General features: G+C 40.0%; 1 protein-coding gene across 1 annotated transcript in view; it reads right to left on the reverse strand.

The window, feature by feature from the left end:
* Positions 1-2,111: 2,111 nt before the first annotated feature.
* PPP1CB (protein phosphatase 1 catalytic subunit beta) overlaps positions 2,112-21,976 on the reverse strand; it is a 45,335-nt gene continuing 25,470 nt past the window's right edge. Inside the window, exons 3-8 of the mRNA XM_063444084.1 lie at positions 19,749-19,979; positions 16,982-17,086; positions 16,518-16,589; positions 9,574-9,725; positions 4,966-5,100; positions 2,112-4,233 (exon numbers count right to left, since the gene is read on the reverse strand). Of these exons, the coding sequence (XP_063300154.1) occupies positions 4,129-4,233; positions 4,966-5,100; positions 9,574-9,725; positions 16,518-16,589; positions 16,982-17,086; positions 19,749-19,979 (800 nt within the window). The 3' untranslated portion in view covers positions 2,112-4,128. The remainder of the gene's footprint in view (positions 4,234-4,965; positions 5,101-9,573; positions 9,726-16,517; positions 16,590-16,981; positions 17,087-19,748; positions 19,980-21,976) is intronic.

Consider the following 21,976-nt stretch of genomic DNA (forward strand, 5'->3'; position numbering starts at 1 on the left):
CAAGTCTAAGAAAAAAGGAAGAGCATACAATGCTTCCCAATCGTCTTCTCAAACAAAAATAAAATAGGACAGCCACTTAAAATTTGGATTCACAAGTGCCAGAAATAAAAATATACCTCAAGCACATTGCTTTGTTTGCAAGAAAATATTGCCAGTTTGTTAGCACCTGCTAAATTAAGTCGTCATTTTGAGCAAAACCACCCAGAGTACAAAGATAAAGACATTGCCTTTTTTTAAGCAAAAGCTTCAGGAGTAAGACTAAACCGTGTATGAACCAAATATTTGAAAAATATTTTTTTTATCAGCCACTTAAAAGGTTTAAAGCCTTACTCTCCTGATGTACACCCACGCGATTATATTGCTTTAATCGCTTATCAAACAGGTATACCTTCAGTACATATGCAACGAAATGCACAACGTCTTGACAGCCTGGATATAAAATTAATGCTTGTGTTGATGCTTGACAATGTTATCTTCTACCTATATATTTAAAATGTGCAGTAATATCTAATGCCACTGTTATACTTCTGCTTGCTTCTGCTGTTGTGGCAGCGTAAGACTGATTGTTATTCAAGCACAACAAAAATAAAGATTTTAAAAAAAAAGTTATTTTTTTCCGGGGGTTCCACAATGTTGGTATACTATGAACAGGGTACCACGGGGAAAATTGGGAACCCCTGGTGTAGAGCATTAGTGGGACTTATTTCAACTTCTGATTTTGTGAGATACAACACAGGATTCGTTCCAAAGATACATCAGTGTAATGGAAAAAAAAACACCTAAATAAATAGTCTGTCGATGGAGAGACTAGCGCCTGTTTGGACCTAACTCACTGGGATCTGCTCACTTTGTATACTTGACTGAGGCTGTGATGTCAGAACTGCTGGGATGCGCTCTCCCACTCCCTGAACGCACACTATGCTACCTCTCGATGTACCACTTTCATAATTTAGTTTTCTTTAATTTTTCATTTTCTGATAGCTTTATGGATTACATATGGTTTGTCATCCTTTGTGAATGTCACCAGCTGGTTTGGTGGTATTGCAGGTATTCAATAACCAATAATGACATTACAGATTGGGATATTTTGACTTTTTAAACCTGTCTCAGAGGCTTGAGTTTTCTCGAACTTGTAAGCGGATGCGATTAGTTTTATGGTCAAGCAATTTGTTCTAGCATTCTTGATACGTAATAAAATTGTAAGAGAATAACCTTTTCCTTGATACGTAATAAAATTGTAAGAGAATAACCTTTTCATGATTTAATGCTGCAACAAAGGAGAGACTTTGTGTTTTTTGTAAATACTTTTCATTCACACAGTGGTTATGGTTATTTTGGCGTGATTTGTGCACTGTATTTACATTTGATTACAGTATATTTTCAAATCCTCAGTCCACACTATGAATATTTTTTTGGTAAATTTCATTGTATTAGTGAATAAAGAATCATTTGAGCATTCTATTTGACCTGAGTGCGGCAATTTTATTAAATTTCTTTCATAAAAATATTTAGAAAAAAAAAATGGCAAACTGCTTGAGCGGTTAGTTTTTAAACAACCACCTGTATGCTCCAAGCATTGTACTATTCCACAAGACAGATTTCAAAGTGATGCTTGCAGTAAGTTTAAAAGGTATGCAGGTAAGGGGCTGAATATCACAGCAGACACCAGACATGTTACAGTTACACACAGTCAGGGAAGAGCTGCTAAAATCTATGACACTTTGAATCTGATTTCATTAAAGGAACATGCCAAGCACTATAACAATGGCTCCATGCAATGATTACAGAAACAAATAGCTAAAACGCCCACCACTCCTTGCATGATATTACAGGCGAAAGCTGTAAAAATTTGTAAGGCGTGTTGCTCCTATACAAACACTCAGCAGAGAGTGCTCAAGTCAGCTTGTTCCATTCATTAATCAGAACCCACCGTGCTAATGCGGTCAGTGATTCTGTTTATTTTTGCAGGTGCTCTAAAACGTGGATATTTGCACAAAAATATAGGCAATTCAAAGAGGTATTTAATTAGTCATCTCTAATGCATGAAAACAGTGTTACAGCGTGGAATTCCCCTTTAAAACGAACAAAAACACAGGAGACTTTTAAAAACCTTGTAAGAGAGAACAGAATGTGGATCTTTAATGAATTAAGTCAATAAACATGAAATTGAATTCCACAGCACTAATTTCTAAACAGCTTTTATGGGAGATTGCACGCATTTCCTTCTGTTTGCAAATATAAGCCCTAAAAAGGCTATGCACGGACACCAATAGAGTGGAGGGGGGAGATATTAAAATCAATTTGACAAACTATATTTAATGCAAATCTACTACATTAAAATAGGTATTAAGAGTTGTATAACAATTCTTGAGTAAACAGACTATAAATTTCACTTGCTTTCTTAAACATGCTTTTAAATGACAACGGAATTAGCAGCAAAGAAAGCAGAAGATACATTAATGGAGCAACTAGCACAACACTGGGATTCTGGAGACTTGGCATGTTTACAGCGTGCCACATGAAATGGTTAATGCTATTCTTTGTGTGTTACCTAGTTAGTGCCATTTCAGGAGGCATTTATTGCTGCCATTTTGTACACTAAAAAAAACAAAAAAAAAAAACACTACCACAGGACTCCATACTAACTGTGGAATGAACTCAATACCTGCAGTAGATTTAACACATTGTGACCTTTTAAATCTTAATATTTCTTTAAGACATTACAATACATGAAGTAAAGCACTGTTAGTATTGGGGAACTTGTACCACATGTTGTCGGAAGGAAGAAGTAGCAGGATTTTAAAGGAACACCGCAAGCACCATAACCACTGCAGCACACTGTAGTTGTGTTGCATCAAGTGTTCCTTTAAGTGGCGGAATTTTAAGTGGAAAGAAGAAAAAACAAAAAATACACATATTATATGTGGGGAAAAAAACAAATCACAAGCCACCACATTTTACTTTCTACAGCCCTGATATGAATGAATAACTAATGAACGTTTCTTATGACATTTTATTGAATGGTAGGAATACAACAAAAAAAATAAAGAGATTTAAAGCAGTTAGTGGATTGCTTGTAAAGAATACAACTCATTCAAAGGTACATTGTTAATTTTGTGGCCGCTGGCTGAATAAGTTATTTCAGAAGATTGTGGGGGGTGAAATCATTGGCATGAGAAGGGTGCAATCCTCCTGCAGTGTTCAAGTGCACTCAAGAGCCCAAACCAAAGAAAAAGTTCTGCAAATACGCGCATTAACCTGGAAGTGTCCTATGTGCAGCGAGAGGTTTATTTAAACATTTCATTTAGACATGCAATATAGTTCAAGATAAAACAAACAGTGCACTGGAACTCGGGGTCCCGCTTACTGTAAGCAGACAAACCATCATGACATGAGGAAGTCATGTTTGCCTCAGAATGAAAAAGTGGTTGTTTGTCTACAGAACCAGATGCGGGAAAAGAAAAAACACAAACAAAAACTAGAAGTGTGAACAAAGGAAAAAAAAGCAAATACCACAACACACAAAAGCATGAATGATTTGCTTTCCAACATTGTAGAATTTAAAACTAACCCTTTAAATAAAGAGGATTGAAAGCAGTTATAAAAGCAGTGAAGTTTTAGAGACAATGGTAAAATGTAACCACTTTAATGCCAGAGATGGTGCACAATTCTGCACTCCAGCATGGGATGTTAGAAAACAAAATCAAAACAAAAACACCCCCACAACACACATTAATAGACATTTACCACGAATGCGGTTAATTGTTAGGTCGCCATGTAGATCTAACCAGCGATGAAAGGATTAATGTAAGACCACGCCATTACACAAACCCCAGACTGGGATATTTTTCATGGGCCCTTTGGAAAAGACTGCATTACAAAAAGTGAACTCTGCAAGCCTGTTGTGGACTGGAGCAGGTGGATTTTTTTGGGGACTGAAGCAGAGTTTTTTTTGTTTGTTTTTTTTCCTCTTTTGGAATCTTTTTACCTGTCTCGTGAAGGTAATTGCGCGTGACATTGTAAAAGGATCGAAAGGGCTGGGTGATTTTACAGTGCACACTTAGTATAAGGTGGAGTTGTCTTGATGGAGATCAGTGGGTGTTCTTGTCACGTTCGGGGGTATCCTCTTCACCTCTTTTTCGGAGGATTGGCTGTCCGGGGAGGAGTCACTGGACGGCCAGAATTCAGGCCTCCGTACTGGTACTTTGCTTTCTTTTCTGATGGCTTCAGGATCTGAAAGATACCAATGTTTACTAAAAACCTTTCTAAAACGTCATTTTTATTGCCAATTCTTTTAAATACATATTTCTAAAGTATGTGTGTGAACATGTTTAAATGATGTATTCCTATGCACAGAAACGTTTAGAAGAAACAAGATAAATGGCAATGGCCCCGTTTTATAGGAAATTTGTAAATCATTTCTACTTTTTTCCTTTTTCTGAAATCAGCACAGAACATTTTATTCAGTCCTTCCTCAAAGCCTTTCTTGCCAATAGCTCTTTGAGTAAAGTAGAGCTAGTCCTATAACAAACTTTATTTAGAGTATTCTTAAACATGTTGAAAAGCATGTGTGCTGTACTTCAAGGCAACCTAGACCAATTGATTCAGTCAGGTACCCTCCAACAGCACTAAGCACAAAGGAATGCCAAGTCACAGGAAAAGCCTTCTGACATAATGTAGCACCCACCAGCATTTTATCTATGATGGGGAAGCAGCACAGACCGTTTTATCAAACTCTAGACATGTAGTTGACCGTTCTAGGGGTGTGAAATAGTAAGTTCACATAAGAGTTAATGGGAGACAGACCTTCCTTTCAGAAGGAATGGGAGTAAACAGAAAAGCACAAATAAAAAGGCAAAAAGATTGTAGTATGATACACTAATTCCAACTCCCTAAAGAAACACAGATTTGACTCCAACATGCATCGCTTGTGTAAAGAAACCAAAACCCAGACAAGAAAATCACCTGAAAAGAGCACATCAACGTCTCATCCACGCTCATCATGCCTCCAGCGTTGTCAAACTCTCCGCAGTAGTTGGGAGCTGAAAACAAGGTGACCAGCTGCCGCTTGGCAAAGAACTCGTAACCATCTTCTACCACCTGTTAGTGAAAGGTAAACAAATAATGTTATCACTAGAGTTCTTCCTGCCCTTAAAAAAAACAAAAAAAAACTAATACACAGTTTGTCAAACTGATTTTATATTTTAAAGCAGCAGTGAGAAAAAAGTTGTTGCAGAACTACAACTCTCATGATGCGTATACCAGTCTTAAAATGGCAGTGCATCATAGAAGTTCAGGTTCTTCAGTTATTGAGAAGACTTGTGTTAAAGTGGCACTGTCGCCGTCTGGGGACTTTGCAAAGAACCCCAACTGTGACTTTGCTGCTGGAGGCAGAGTTCTACTTCCCTGAACCTCAGCTTGCTTTAGTGCTTTAAGCGTTAAGAGTGCATCCAAAAAGTGCCGATTTCATTAGAAATGGTCACTTCTATAAATATACCTTTCTACACCCCCCTGGCTGTCAGACAACCAGTCCTGTTTGTTACTTCATGCTTGGTTAACTCCAGAGAGCCAAAACGCAAGAGGCAGCAATTGCCCAGAGACAAGAGATTTGCAGCAATTGCAAGCAGTTTCTAGATAAATCTCCAATAATAAAATTTTGGGGTATATTTACTAAACATTGATTTCTTTATTTTTGGATTTGAGCAATGGAGACATGCACACTATGCAATTCAAGCATACCATGCCAGCAGATACTCTCTGAGCACAATATGCTCACTTGAGTGAGAGACAGAGCCACAAAGATCACAGCAGACTAGAACCCAGCAGACTAGAACCCAGCAGACTAGAACCCAGCAGACTAGAACCCAGCAGACTAGAACCCAGCAGACTAGAACCCAGCAGACTAGAACCCAGCAGACTAGAACCCAGCAGACTAGAACCCAGCAGACTAGAACCCAGCAGACTAGAACCCAGCAGACTAGAACCCAGCAGACTAGAACCCAGCAGACTAGAACCCAGCAGACTAGAACCCAGCAGACTAGAACCCAGCAGACTAGAACCCAGCAGACTAGAACCCAGCAGAATGCATCTAGTTGAACATGACACAGTTAGATAAACTGCAGAACCACCATTTCAAAAGTTAAGCCAAGGCTTTGGTTTTACTGGCTAGCTGAGGGGCCTTAGGGGATCTGATTGTGCAAAGGACAGCAGTCAAGTATATAATGATTTCTTATAATACAATAACTTCCCAGTAGTTTGAACCTGAAGTTGTTCAAGTATTTGTAAAGCAGAAACAATTAAAGTGACCAAGTACACTGATGGCTGCAAACTGGCTTTTTTTTTTTTTTTACACACACACGTTTAACAAGGCTCTTTTAATGTGTATTTCGTAAAGCTTGTGTGTGCTATTCCTGTACAAAACCCCATATTGTGTCCAGCTACATCTGCTGAGTACACAAATACCCCCATTGTATGCCTTTGCCACTATTCTGTGAAGCTACAATGCCATTTCAGTTTCTAGGGTTAAAATTTTCATAGATTGGGCGGAGCCTGACCGGGGAGCTGAACAGACACGTTTACTGAGAGCTCCTGAGCCTGATCCCGGTTTTAAGCAAAAATCAGGGGGTAATCTACAATTTCTGCACCCCAGTTCACCCTGCCTTGTCACACAGGAGCAGGGGTATCGGGAGACACCTTGATCAACTACATGCCCGCTGTGATGCTGAACCGGAGGGCCGAGGCCTACAACTCGCAGAGCTGGAGAGAGGCGGCCGCTCTCCCAGCTCACCGACCCTCACAGCACCCGCAGTATCGGACCTCCCTCCCCCCCCCCCCCCCCCCCCCCAAGACCGGCGGGGGTTATCCCGGTCCCCATCGACATGTGCCATCAGCCCACAAACGATGCAAACACCGACGGCACTCCACAACAGGCTCCGCACCAGCAGGCTGTAAACCGCAAAATGGCGACCACAATCCTCAACACGGAGCCTGCAGAAACTCAGCCCCTTCATGTACGCCTGGATGCTCTGCTGAATAGTTTTTGGGAAAAACTGGAGCAGCGGCGTTTACACCAAACCCCCAACCAACCTGCAGTAGTGGGGAAGCGGGAGACTGCGAGCCGGAGAGGGCAGATCCCGGACATGGCCGCCAATTCTTCAATGGCGGAGTGCCCTTCTAGGCAGAGGCCCAACAGGAGATTCTCTCCAAACCACCGACCACACCGCAGGAGGGTCGCCCGCCGCCGGCGGCGGAGAACCACCAGATCCCTCCACAGCGCCCATAAAGGGAAAGACCCGGCCCAGAGAGGTACCCGAGTCTGTGGACACGAGGTGGGGGCCCAATGTAAAGCCTGGAGCTGGGGAGAAGCTTCTCACCGCACTCAACCCCTCTGCACGCTTACCACACGGCCTGACGTCTATCTCATCACACTGCCGAACAACCGACCATCCATCCGTCCGACACCTGCCTTGATCCTGACCGGCATCGGCTGAAAGCTACCAAGGACTCAGACAGAATAGGCCAGTGCTACCATTCCCAGCGACACAGCAAACTTGCCTCTTGACGGAATCGGTTCAGCTACCTTGATGGACTGGCACTGTGCTGGACATTCCCACCTAACGATCTGAGCAGCTGCTCTAGCCCTTAAACGCCATGCACCATATTTTGAGTTTTATGTCCTTTTCTTTTACTGATCGGATGAAGGCAACAGACAAAGCCCTACCACGCACCCTCCTGTTGCCAGGCAAATGGACTGCTATACAACTGAACTCAATACCCGTTATCTGAAAAGCTACTATGCCCAGTTTGACACAACGAGCAGTACTGGGTACTTATGCAACTTGATGCATGTTTAAGCCATATAAACTGCAGTAATCACAGCCATAGTATAACCTTGATGACCATTCATGATAGTACAGGGCACTGTTTTACTTTACTTAATTACCCACTTGATACTTTGCTTATGATTAGCTAGATTAAGACAAATAAGCCATTCTGTTTCCAATCGTATTGTTTATTCAACTAATATAACTTGAGGCAGTCCGACATAGGAGATGCTGTCATGTGTTACCGTTAGGCATGTGTTTTCTTTACTTTACAAAACCTTAAATAACTAAAAACCTGTCTAGCTTGCATAGAACTTCTGTTGTAACATCTATAAAATGAGGCCGCTCTATCTGGGATTACATGCAATAATCGTACAATCAGTTATGCAATCAATATGTATTTCATGCGCTAACCCCTTGTTTTATTTTCTGTACTGCCTTATGCCTCAATAAAAACAAAGATTGACAAAAAAAAAAAAAAAAAAAATTTTCATAGATTATTTAATGGGCCTCTCAAATGGCGTATATCGTGCCATAACTTGTCACCATTTAAAAAAAAAATAAAAAATCTTTTTTTAACCAATTTATGTCAAAATGTGTAGCGCAAAAAATTTAGGTTTTTTGTTTTTTTTAACATGCATGTTGCATTTTGTACAGTTTATATGTGCCACTGTGATAAAATCCCCTAAAGTTCTGTTACATTTTCTGAGTAAAACAATATGGTGAATGTATGATCTAGAGTCCTAGACACTAATTTTGTGAAGGTACAATGCTGTAAAAGACCTGATATTTTCAGGTTTTTAAGTGTGAATTTTCACAGATTATTCTGATAGGCCCATGTCCTATTTTGGAGTATTTTAGCAGATTTCTTATTCAAACTACCCCACAAAGGCATACCATTTCATAAATTAGTCACCCAGGGCATTTCAAAATACATATTTTGAATCTTGACATTGGATCATTGTTTCGCTAGTTTGTACCAAGTATAGTGGTAATAAGCATTTTTTTTTTTTTTACGGTTAACCCTCTAACTACTCTAACACTAAATTCTCCAATAGTGCACTAACTTCTACCCATCCTAGTTAAATAAATGTAAAAATATTTAATAAACGTAACCAAGATAAAAAAAAAAAAAAAGCTATATTTTTGTTTTTCCATAAAAGTGTTATATCGCAGCTTAGCAAAATTGCTAATGGAGAATAAGCAGGATTCATGAAGCCTTTTGGGCTTTGTGTGATTATGTTACAACTGAACAGATTTCTTTCCATCTACAGGTTGACCAAAAATTAGAAGAAGTCTCAATTCTTGTGAAAGAGTACACTTCAAGCAGCTGTGTCTTGATTTGTTTATTAGTACAGGAGGATTAACCTGGCTTGTTCAAGCTGACTATTCTATGTCTCTTCCATATTTCAAGCATCAGACATGTCCCTAATGCTTTAGTGCTTTGTCTTGCATATATTCAGTACTCTTTACAGAACAGGGAATTGCGGTTATCTGAAAATAACTGCAAATTTTAGGGGGAAAAAATAAAATCACAAACTAGAATAATACTCCATCTCCAATTCCCAGTTTTGTGAGGGGATACAGACTATTAAAAACTGTATACTTCATAATGCTGCACTTTGAATATCGATCTTATACGGAGGGGTTATAGGTTAATGGATAGAACAGGCTCTCTCTTCAACATTGAGGCCATGGCATGAATTATAGCGTAATGGTGCAAGGACAGTGGATCTGAACGAACACCTACCTGATGAGCTCGACAAATCAGATCCAGATCATGACGATTCAGGAATTTGCTTACTACGTCAGCCCCAAACGTGAAGGAGACGCCACGGTCATTCTCACCCCAGCCTTGCACATCCTTATCAGGGTCTGACCACAGCAAGTCACAGAGCAAACCTGAGAGAAGATGCATAATTAGTAACAAGAACTGCACAAGAAAAAAAAAAACCTGCACTCAGGAAACTTATATTAAACACATATGTTTGTTTATAATCTGGCTATAATACAGAATAGTCTGTCCAATGTTGTAACCCAGACATGGTTATGTGTACAGTAGAAGGGTGCACTAGTACCATAACCACTTACTACTTTTACTGCACAAAGAGATTGAGTGGCAATGAAGTAAATGGGCTTTGGGTATTTGTCAATCTACTTATAAACCATAAGGAAAGCACACAATTACTCTTTGCACCATCACCTCAATGAATTTTGGCCGTTTACAGGAATGAAATACTCATAGCAAGTAGACGCTTATATTTTTAATGACCCCACCCAATTTTTATATAGAATTTACTTTTTATTCAGCAGGTGGGTGATATTTCCTCTAACACGGAAGCTGCCCAGACAATCATGTATTTAAGCGAGGGAAGCTTTTCAGACATCCATTTGCCCTATTTTTGTACCATTCTAGTGCCCAAGACAACCTTCCAATGCTCCTGTAGGGTAAAGGAGCACTGCAAATGGTTTTGCTGGACACAAAGGAGAAAACCAAAAAAAAAGGCTTGAAGAGCAGGTACCAATTTGGGAGCTGATAATCCTGACTGAGTTAAGAGCACAATAGAAAAAGCACACGCTTTAAACAGCAATTTTCATATAAAGACATTTTCATGCTGTTTTCCCCCCCCCCCCAAAGACCAGCTCCGGTGATAAAACAGACTGAATGGTGAAATGATAGAACTAAAACATGCAATATCACTCCACCAAATCTCCAATAAAAACAAATAATGAGTGACCGACTTCTACTTTTAACTTGCTTAGTTTATTCTCATGAAATGCAATTCAAAGCTGTACAAGTATTAAAGCATTATCACAGACTGCTTTTTCAGTTGTAGGAGCCCTACAAAGTTTTTCTATGTTTTTTTAAAAAAAGCTAACACTGTATAAAACAATGTTTGGTGATGGCAGTAGTTCAAACCAATGATGTATAAAACATTCAAAGCCAGGAGAGGGGGACTATGTAAAGGTCTTATCTCTGACCTTAAGAACATGCAGAGTTAGCTGGCTCACAAACGTGCCTTGTTATTTATACATGTAAAGCCTCACACACCCAGCTATGATCTAGGCTGACAGGAAACAAATGAGGCCAATTCTAATCCATCCACGCAGTATTAGAGAATATAGATCTTCTATAATATAGGTGCTTGTTTCCACTGAATTAAGCAACATCCCAAATAAAATACAAAACAAAATACAAATTCCACATTTACTGAGAAATATGATGTGTAGCATTGCTTGAAGCAGATCTGTCAATCATGACCAGCCGTGTCCCCAACTGACTAGCTCTCCGCACTATTTATCGAATCAAACTAATACTTGCTGACAAAAGGAATGCTTTCTTGCACCAATCATTAGAACAGTAGATATATAAAAGTTGTGCACATAAATAGGCCATATATTACATACTTATTGAACTGACAAGTAAAGCCTAGTTTTCCTAAGCACCAAACACTTTTAAACAAAAAACAAACTAATGTATGCAGTCAGGTGGGAGAGATAATCACTAATACACACAAACACCAAAATGATGAGTGCAGTCAACAATGAGCACCCACTCAGTCTCCTCTAACTAAAGGTGGCTATCCATGGATGCCTATTCTTTGACTTACCACATGCGCACAGCTATTAGTACAATAGCCAGACAAGGTACACAAATATTCGTTTCTACTGATCCAGACATAAGTCTGACAACATGGACAGATTAAAAATAGATTTGCCACACGGCGGAATCTCGCTTACCCCACCCAGAGCACGGCGGAATCTCGCTTACCCCACCCAGAGCACGGCGGAATCTCGCTTACCCAGCAGATTTGCTTTCACTTTTAGTGCAAGATAAGCAAGACACAAAATGGATCCTCAAAGCGAATATGCAAACCTCTTACAAAACACCTGCAGAACAATAAAGGAACACTCAAGCACCCTAACCACTCCTACGTGCTTAAAATCAGCTGACACTCTCTGCAATGAGTCATGCCCTGCATTGCAGGACTTTACTCAGAAGAAATAAAAAATAGAAGTTCCTGCCCAAAAGTGTCAGGCACCATGGTGTTCGTAGTGGAGGTGACCAGCAGCATCCGGCAGACCTCCGGTAAGAAGTCAAACAGTATGACAGCAGTGGTTATTGTGCTTGGAGTGTTCTTTCAATCATAGACCATCGCTACAGCTTGGGGAGATAAGAAATCCAACAGCAATCCTTTCTGGGAACTGCATGGAGCATCAAGTACTATCCTGCAGTACCTCTACCAGGATAAACAATACAGACACAAAACACTTCCCGATACTCCAACAAATTATAGTGAAAAATGGATCTCCAAAGACAGAATGGGATTGTACACCAATCGCTCGTGAAATCAAATTGATGGAATATTAGATTGTAAGCTCACCTGCTATCTAGCCAAGTGATTTGAATAAGAGTTTAAATTGTTAGATCTCAACTCTCAGGCTTTACCTTTTGTGTCGTTTAGAGTATAATAAATTGTCCAGCTCTGTGGAATTTGTTTGCTCTTTGGTTATAAATGCCAATTATAACAATAATGGAACTTGGCATCGGTAAAGCTGCCTATCAGGACAAGGGACATTCATCCACTTTACAGAGCAGGAACCAGGAACTTGCTCTCTGTGTAACACGATACAAAGAAAATAATGAAAAACAAACTAGGAGCGAGACCTGTGCCAAACACCAAATATTTATCTCATCAGGAGGAAGAAAACCAGCATTTGCTTGTTGTGAAATCCACAGGATAAGGTCAGACTATTTTCTGCAGAGGTCTGTAGATTTCATGGTGTTTTAAACCACTCCAAATAAAAGACAGCTTTTTCTGCAAGACTGGAAAAACTGTTTGTGCCCAATAAGTGACTTTGTATTGCTGGGGCACTCAAAGGTTAAACATGGCCACATTTTTATTTTACAGCTGCCAAGTATAGGATGTTCATGCAGTGATGGTTACAGGATAGAAACAGTGGACCAAATATTCAAGAGGTCTCAGCATATTTTGCAAACCTATGAAAGATTTTGGGCTAAATCAGGCGTGCCCAGCCAACCTATGGGCAACAATGCAGCCTGAATCCACTTCTAATGCAACCCGGTTGCCGCCTGGACTGCCATGCGGCGAGGGAGGCCTTTACATACTGTGCTCCTCCTGCACAGCTGACTCTCGCAGCCTTCGGTGAGCCAGCAGCTGGGATTTGACATCCAGGCATCACTACTGGCGCGCAAGGGACCTGTGCAGGAAGAAAGCAGTGATCCCAGCTCAGAGCTAGCCAACAGGGACAGATGATCTGCTCCAACCCTCCCAGAGCAAGGTAAGGAGGTTGGGTGGACCTCTTAATTACCAAGTGTGTGCATAATAAATGATTTTTGTGTTTGTGTGTATCCGTGTAGTAGATAGAGAATTATCTGTGATGGTATGCGCATGCATGAGTTGTGTGCGTGTGTAGATGTATGTACATGCACGCATCTGTATGCATTTCTGTATGCATTTACATGTGTGTTTACTAGATCACTCCCTTATTTATATTTATGTGGGTTTACCATATTTAAGGATACTAAATTATGGAGCTATCTACTAAACAATTAAAATTTTAAAACTAAGAAAATGACTTATTAATGACGTATTACTTGTACACATGAACTAGATTATAGGTCTGATGTGTGGCTCAAGACAATTCTTCTTCACTCAATGCAGCCCAGGAAAGCCAAAAGGTTGGACCCCTGGGGTCTGAATTTCCAGATTAAGGACAATTGGGTCACCTTAACACTTAATATAGAATGATCCTTTTATTCCAGAAGTTTGGTCCTTAAGGGGTTAAAGGGAATCATGACACGTCACAGGGATAAGTATTTCTATACATACACTTCATTTAACAAAGAAACCATTTCATTATAAACCTTGATGAAAGGATCATTATTAAAAAAGAGTGTTGAGGTGACCGTTCTCCTTTAATTCAGTATTAGTTTCTAAATTAAGTTTCTTGCATCTTACTTACCCCTTTCCCATTCTAAAATTTGTATTATATTTTTAGTTATTCTTACTCCTTTTTGTCTCTACCACCTAACATGCAGTGTCCAACACTGACAAGTCATAAGGAAATGATTAGACAGCTGCTAACTGGACTACATGTCCCAGAAACTCTTGCTTTGAGCAAAAAGTGAGGCTGTAGAGGAAGTCAGGACACCCTCTGCACAGAATGAAGATAAACCAGCAGTGTGAAAATGAAATTGTGAGCATGGAACATCCTTAAATCAAGAACTAAATAATTAGTGCCCATTTAAACATGTTTGAAGTGTCTGCAATTTAACGCGTACAGTGCTTGGTAAGACTCCATCACAGTGAGGCTCCCCCCGTGAGGGAGGCGGGGTTCAAGGCTGCACCAGTTCAGCATATGTCTGAACAGCTTTCACATTTCAGATTAAACCATAATGAATATGAGTTACGCAGTGCTTGAATGGTCCCTTTAAGATGTGCTCTTTCAAGCTATGAAGCAGGCACGTCTAATGGTTCTCCTTGAATTTCAATGAGACCCATCCATTTTGTTCTATTTATAGCTTGCGCTCTGAAGTCTTGGCACGGATCCTGCAGCCCGTGTAATGTCATCGCTTCCCTCCATGGATTCAGATTTCCAGGATACTGCAGCCTGTTTACAGACAGCTCAGTCATCTGCTCTGTTTACAGGAGGCTTCGCTGGCAGAACCGCAGTAGATCAAAAAGGCCTTCTCGCTGCAAACCAAGGGTATAGCTGTGCCTTCAAAAGGGATTGGCAAACAAAACTTCCAGTAGATTGCATGTTTAACTTTAAGACCTTAATCATTTGACACACTAGAATGATACCAAGAAGAAAATTATTTTTACACTACGGAGGTACAGGACTGCCAAAGCAGAAAGGGTATTGTCCCGGCCAAATGATTCATCCATTGTCTATGCATTTTTAGTTTTCTTTTTACACAAGCTCTTTATGCAAATCTATTTTAACTTTCCATTGTTTTTGAACGCAGCATCAATTGCTAGGAAAAGGCTAGCCATTGTATGCGTGTCTGACTGTCTGTATCCAGATCAGCTGACTTAACCTGTTGGGCATAGCAAACAGGAGAACCTTGTCCGTACTTGACTCAACACGGAGGCAATCTATTGTAATAAAGGACTGCTGTGTGCTTGGGTGTCATTAGCAAGCCTGGAACAAGACTTCTGGGTGGATAATGTGAATTCTGTGCAAATTTGGCATCAATCTGACTGCACCAGCATGCTGAGTGTTTTGATGGCAGGAGAGTTGAATATCGCCATTTTCGGCAGCATAGGAAGGGTTATTCTAACAAAATAATGTTTTCACGATCAGCATGGAGACGCTGAACATTCCTCATCGAGATGCTGATTGACACAGAGTGGGTTTTTGCCACGCATGCGCAATAACCACCTATAGGAAATCATTTGATTGGCTGAGCTCAACAAATCTGATGTCAGCCAAGGAGGCGGGTCAGGGTGTCTTTAATAAAAAGGGAGAAAAAGTGAACCAGGGGGCTAAATATTGCTTTTTACACTATAGGGTCAGGAATATAGATTTCTGTTCCTGACACTGACACTATATAGTGTTTTTTTATATTCTTTCACTGCATGGGGATTTCTGGCAACTGGATACTGAACAGATTCGTAAACCGATTATTTAAACAAGACTATAAAGATTTGAACTTGTCAAATGGAGAATATGATCATATTTAGACCTCTGATGTACAAGTCCAGCATACAAAAGTAACATTTCATGTGACTAAAAACTAGTTTATGTAAAAGGATCAATAACAAGATCATGTTTTAAGCAATATACTGTTGGATGTGATTTGCACTGCAGTGCACTATAGAGATGATGGAGCCAGGAGTGCCTGCCAAACCATTAAGTAACTGGTCAAATCATTTCAGAATTGTTTGACTTCTTAACTGGTCACCACTCCCTGCCTCTCAGTCTTTCAAACCACTGAACTTGTTTACGGAAAACAAGAAGCTCTATATAATTCCACTGCTATATCCCAAGCAGATAAACAAGTTTGGGCATGAAAAAAGTTTAGATATTTAGTTTACACAAAACACTGCAGGATAAACATTTTAAGGCTTGCTTCCCTTTAAAGTAAGCCTATTCTGATAAGGTAGTGCTTTAAATTGACAGTATGCACACTAAAATGCAAGACTGGCTAAGTTAATATCGGAGTGTATTGGGAATAAATGATCTAGATTTTTTTCCGGTTTTATTTTTTCCTAAATTTATCAAGTCTGTTGAGAATGAATCTTTGACAATGAAACTATGCTCTACAAGAAATGAGAAGCCAAAGGAAAAATAAGAGTTCAGGGTTTTGTTTGGTTCATGGCACCAAGTTACAGGGTTACTACAATCTTTTTTGACATTAGGTCCCTCCTCCAAACTATAAAAACATAAGGTTTTAGATCAACCCAGCCCCTTGTGAGGTCAGAGAAGCCTTTGACAGGACCATTTAACCAGGCATGCAGGGCTTCAACTAGCTTCCAGCACCCAATTGCAAATCTCTCTTCATGTGCAAATTCCAAGCAGAAATGCTGAACATCCAGACTCCCTACCATGACCAGGTCTAAAAGAGTCACAGCCAAGAAACATTGATCCAAACCCAATTATCTCCATAATGGCCAGAGCCACTAGCAATCATTTAAGGAAACTGCTGTATGCAACCACCATTACCTGTGTCAGGGACATCTGTAGGCCTCATGATTCTACGAATTTGCTCCATAGACTGCAGATCTGGGGAGAGACCTGTGGGGGGCGACAAAAAAAACAGGGCATTAGTATTCATGATACAGAAACTTTTCATCAATACAAAGTAAAACGTATACCGCCAGAAGGCCTCAGGAAAACTCCAATGTTACAAAAGCACAATGTGTTACTTATTGAGAATATAATAAGATTATAAGATTTTAATTATTTGTTCTTACAAACGTGCATTCTTTTATCAACCGCAATATTCATTTGGTTTTCAGAAATGTAACCACAACACCAGTTGTATACTTAATTAAAACCATAAAACCTTTTGGCAGAAACCCAGCTCTCCAGCAAAAAAACAACCCTTCAAAATAGCTACAAAAACCTATGTAACTCAATAAAAAGGTTACAATCATAGCATGTTTATCCCAGGGTCTACCACCTACCTCCATGGCAGCAAAATATCTTTTCATCGACAATCGCAGCAATAGGCAGGCAATTGAAACAGTCAGTGAAAGTCTTCCACAGCTTTATGTTAAATCTCCTTTTGCCTAGAAGGTGAGAACATTTTTATTTTTCAGATGTATAATTTACAAACAGTCTTAAGCAAATTGATTATGAACAGGTTTCACAGATCACAATCAGTAAACAAAGATGTAATTATGAAACAGTCCACCCCATAACTTCCCTCCAGATAGATAGGGATTAGATATTTAGACAGCAGTACAGTCTTATTCACCAAGCCCTAAATTTCTATAAATTAAATGTGAATGGACAAGTGGAGGTAAAAATAGCTAGATCTGGAAAAATTACCCAACACAGTCCAACTCCATTTTGCCATTCGGATTAAAGGAACACTATAGTCACCTAAATTACCTTTAGCTAAATAAAGCAGTTTTAGTGTATAGATCATTTCCCTGCAATTTCACTGCTCAATTCACTGTCATTTAGGAGTTAAATCACTTTGTTTATGCAGGCCTAGCCACACCTCCCCTGGCTATGATTGACAGAGCCTGCATGAAAAAAAACACAAAACTGGTTTCACTTTCAAACAGATGTAATTTACCTTAAATAATTGTATCTCAATCTCTAAATTGAACTTTAATCACATACAGGAGGCTCTTGCAGGGTCTAGCAAACTATTAACATAGCAGGGGATAAGAAAATCTTAATTAAACAGAGCTTGCAATAAAGAAAGCCTAAATAGGGCTCTCTTTACAGGAAGTGTTTATGGAAGGCTGTGCAAGTCACATGCAGAGAGGTGTGACTAGGGTTCATAAACAAAGGGATTTAAAGGACCACTCTAGTGCCAGGAAAGCATACTCGTTTTCCTGGCACTAGAGTGCCCTGAGGGTGCCCCCACCCTCAGGGACCCCCTCCCGCCCGGCTCTGGAAAGGGGAAAGGGGTTAAATCTTACCTTTTTCCAGCGCTGGGCGGAGAGATCTCCTCCTGCTCTCCTCCTCCGATCCTCCTCTTCTCCTCCCCGTCGGCTGAATGCGCACGCGCAGCAAGAGCTGCGCGCGCATTCAGCCGGTCACATAGGAAAACATTCATAATGCTTTCCTATGGACGCTTGCGTGCTCTCACTGTGATTTTCACAGTGAGAATCACGCAAGCGCCTCTAGCGGCTGTCAATGAGACAGCCACTAGAGGACATAGGGGGAAGGCTTAACCCATTCATAAACATAGCAGTTTCTCTGAAACTGCTATGTTTATAAAAAAAATGGGTTAACCCTAGAAGGACATGGCACCCAGACCACCTCATTAAGCTGAAGTGGTCTGGGTGCCTAGAGTGGTCCTTTAACCCCTTAAGGACCAAACTTCTTGAATAAAAGGGAATCATGACGTGTCACACACGTCATGTGTCCTTAAGGGGTTAACTCCTAAATGGCAGAGGATTGAGCAGTGAGGCTGCAGGGGCATGTTCTACCCACCAAAACTGCTTCATTAAGCTAAAGTTGTTCAGGTGACTATAGTGTCCCTTTAAATTTGCAACAGTTTAGTGAATGATGTCCTTAAACCTGGGGGGGGGGGGGGGGGGGGGGGGGGGGGGAAACAGCTGGTTATGGACATTAGTAAGGATGACAAATCAAAAGCCTGGTACAGACTGTTGAGATTTCACATGTCCAGGCATTAATCTCTCAGGAGAATTGATAAATACATAGAAACATTACATATGACGGCAGATAAGAATAATTCGGCCCATCTAGTCTGCCCAATTTTTTTTTTTTTTTTTTAAATACTTTCATTAGTCCCTGACCTTATCTTATAGTTAGGATAGCCTTATGCCTATCCCACGCATGCTTGAACTCCTTTACTGTGTTAACCTCTACCACTTCAGCTGGAAGGCTATTCCATGCATCCACTACCCTCTCAGTAAAGTAATACTTCCGGATATTATTTTTAAACCTTTGTCCCTCTAATTTTAGACTATGTCCTCTTGTTGTGGTAGTTTTTCTTCTTTTAAATATAGTCTCCTCCTTTACTGTGTTGATTCCCTTTATGTATTTAAATGTTTCTATCATATCCCCCCTGTCTCGTCTTTCCTCCAAGCTATACATGTTAAGATCCTTTAACCTTTCCTGGTAAGTTTTATCCTGCAATCCATGAACCAGTTTAGTAGCCCTTCTCTGAACTCTCTCTAAGGTATCAATATCCTTCTGAAGATATGGTCTCCAGTACTGCGTACAATACTCCAAGTGAGGTCTCACCAGTGTTCTGTACAATGGCATGAGCACTTCCCTCTTTCTACTGCTAATACCTCTCCCTATACAACCAAGCATTCTGCTAGCATTTCCTGCTGCTCTATTACATTGTCTGCCTACCTTTAAGTCATCTGAAGACAAATACTAAGCACCCAAGACATCCAACGTAGCCATTTTATTGGAGCACTATTAGTTCCTGTTCTTGACAGGAACCTTTTCGAAACTTTGAAGCTTAAAAAAAGCTCTTATAAAGAGCCTAAAAATTGTTAACGGCTATATTGGATCTCCTGGGTGCCTCGTCTTTCCATCAATGATTTCCGTGGATATAAAGGAATGTGGACACACTTGACTGAGTGGAACTGTAGATGGTCCAGTCCATAATACCATGTCCTTCTAGTAACAATCTCTGTGGATCTTAAAGTCTCTGGCGTTCCCATGCATAACATCTGTAGCATTATTTCGACATCAGTCCCTTAAAAAGAAATGGATTGTTTTAGCAACACTCACATTCATCGTAGAATCCATAGATACGATTGATGCTTGCACACTCATGGTTTCCCCTCAGCAGGAAGAAGTTCTCAGGGTATTTAATTTTATAAGCAAGCAGCAGGCAAATTGTTTCCAATGACTGTTTCCCTCTGTCCACATAGTCACCCAGGAAGAGGTAATTGGCTTCTGGTGGGAAGCCTCCATACTCGAATAACCTGAGTAAATCTGTGTACTGCCCATGGATGTCACCTAGAGAGATGGGGACAAGGGTTATAAGAATAAAACAGCAGTCCTTCCCCAATGTATTCCTGAATACATCTTCCCCCCTCTAGACCAGTAGTAGACCTAAACCTTTATTATACTGAGGCCAAATCAGAATGAGAGAAACCTTCAAGGTACACTTATTTTTCCTTTCAGCAGCTTATGTCTGTCACATTTACTTTCTGCCTGTTTAGAGATATATACACATTTTTGAGGGACTAATAAGTTGCCAATGGGGGAACCCAATTTTATTGAGTTCACTTACAAAAGGAAGAAGAAAAAAAAGGGGGTGGGGGGGAGAGGGAGACTCACTTCATGGGATTTAATTTTTTTACGTATACCCAGCATTTAAAATATTTTTCTGAAGTGTGAAAATAAACATTAATCCCTCTATCCTACAACTGGGCTCCTCTGCCTTATCTCACTGACTGTCATTGTTCTAATGTCCTTTACCCCCGACAGTCGGCATGGAAAACTTATTGCAAAGAACAAAAAAGATAGAAACATGGTTAAATTTCTTTTCCTCTCTGTATATGTGCTCTGGCTTTACCAGAACTGAAGTGGACTGTTATTTCGATTGCTAGATCTTAAGCAAAAAAAAAAGTTAACCTGCATTGACACCATATATGTGGATACACCTTGAATCAAAGTGCTGCACATACAGGTTTTAAATGGCAAGTTTAAGGCCTACCATTTTGAGCCATTCCCTCAAATTAAATTCTGATATTAACACTTGCCTGGAAAGTTTTTATTGAGATCTTTTTTTTTTAAAAACAAAGTTAATCTAGAATTTATAGAATCTACACGTTACCTGTGCACTACTAAGCAAAACAGACAGAAAGGGATTTTTTTTATAAATCCCATCAAACTTATTGCTGCCAACCAGAAGTAGTGGGTGTTAGAGTACAGGGCTTAATATTGTCCATTTGTATTGGCTTCTGTATTACACAGCCTTTAGAGTGCTCCCATCCACCCCATGTTTAGCAAATTAAGGCCAAGTGTATAGTGCTTTATAAAAACAAACCATCTCAGATTTTGCCTCTTACTTGTAAGCAGCAAGGTGAATTGTCCGTGTAGGACTCACCTAAGAGGTTTGACTTGACAAGCCAGGTGAGCTTGAACTATGTAAAGATACATGCATCACTTTGAGATAACTCATTCAAAAGCTTTATCTTTTGCCACTCTCTGCAGGAAAAACAAAAAACAAAACAAAACAAAACAAAACAAAAAAAAAAACAAAACAAAAAACGGGCAAGTATATTTTATGTTTACCCGCCGCTTCTTTCTTATGCTTCCCTCACCCGCTCCAGGGGTATCTAACCAATCACAGTGCTACCCTAGGAATGCTTTTAAAGTGCAGTGGGCATGTCTGACAGACACACAGCTGGGAGATCTATTTACTTTGCAACGTGTGCCGTTTTCGGTTGTTCGTGCACAGGTCTGAAACCGAGAGGAGTAAGAGCAGGAAGCGGTCAGGCATGTTCAACAATGCAATCTGACCAAGATTATAGTAAATTTGGAAAGTATGTTATAAACATTTATATAAAGTTGTTTTTCTTTTTATAAATTTTTAGACAGGCTTATAAAGTAAATGTACATGCTTGCAGAGAGTCTTAGAATAAGACTAGGAATATGTTTTGGTGCAGACTTGTACATTCACATATGTAGTTTGCAGAAAAGCATTTTATCTGGTGGCTGTTTCCCTGAATAAAATTATATATATATATTTTTTTTTTATCCAGATTCCAGTCTCTTCATGGTGGGGTTCTCATGGCTTGCAGCATTACCAAGCAGTCCGTATGATTTTAGAATTCCCTGAATCGCTGCCAACATATCTGGCTTTCCAGCCAATAGAGTGGTTTGCATGGTCAGCGCTCAGCAGGAAGAATACAGGAAATGAAAGCAGTTTGTAAATTACAGCTAAGCTGGTCTCGCTAGGTAGGGAAGATAAAACCAAAAAGGGAACTCCTTTTTGATACGCGTCA

This window comes from Pelobates fuscus, chromosome 2, assembly GCF_036172605.1.
Source record: "Pelobates fuscus isolate aPelFus1 chromosome 2, aPelFus1.pri, whole genome shotgun sequence".
In the NCBI taxonomy this organism is placed as follows: Eukaryota; Metazoa; Chordata; class Amphibia; order Anura; family Pelobatidae; genus Pelobates; species Pelobates fuscus.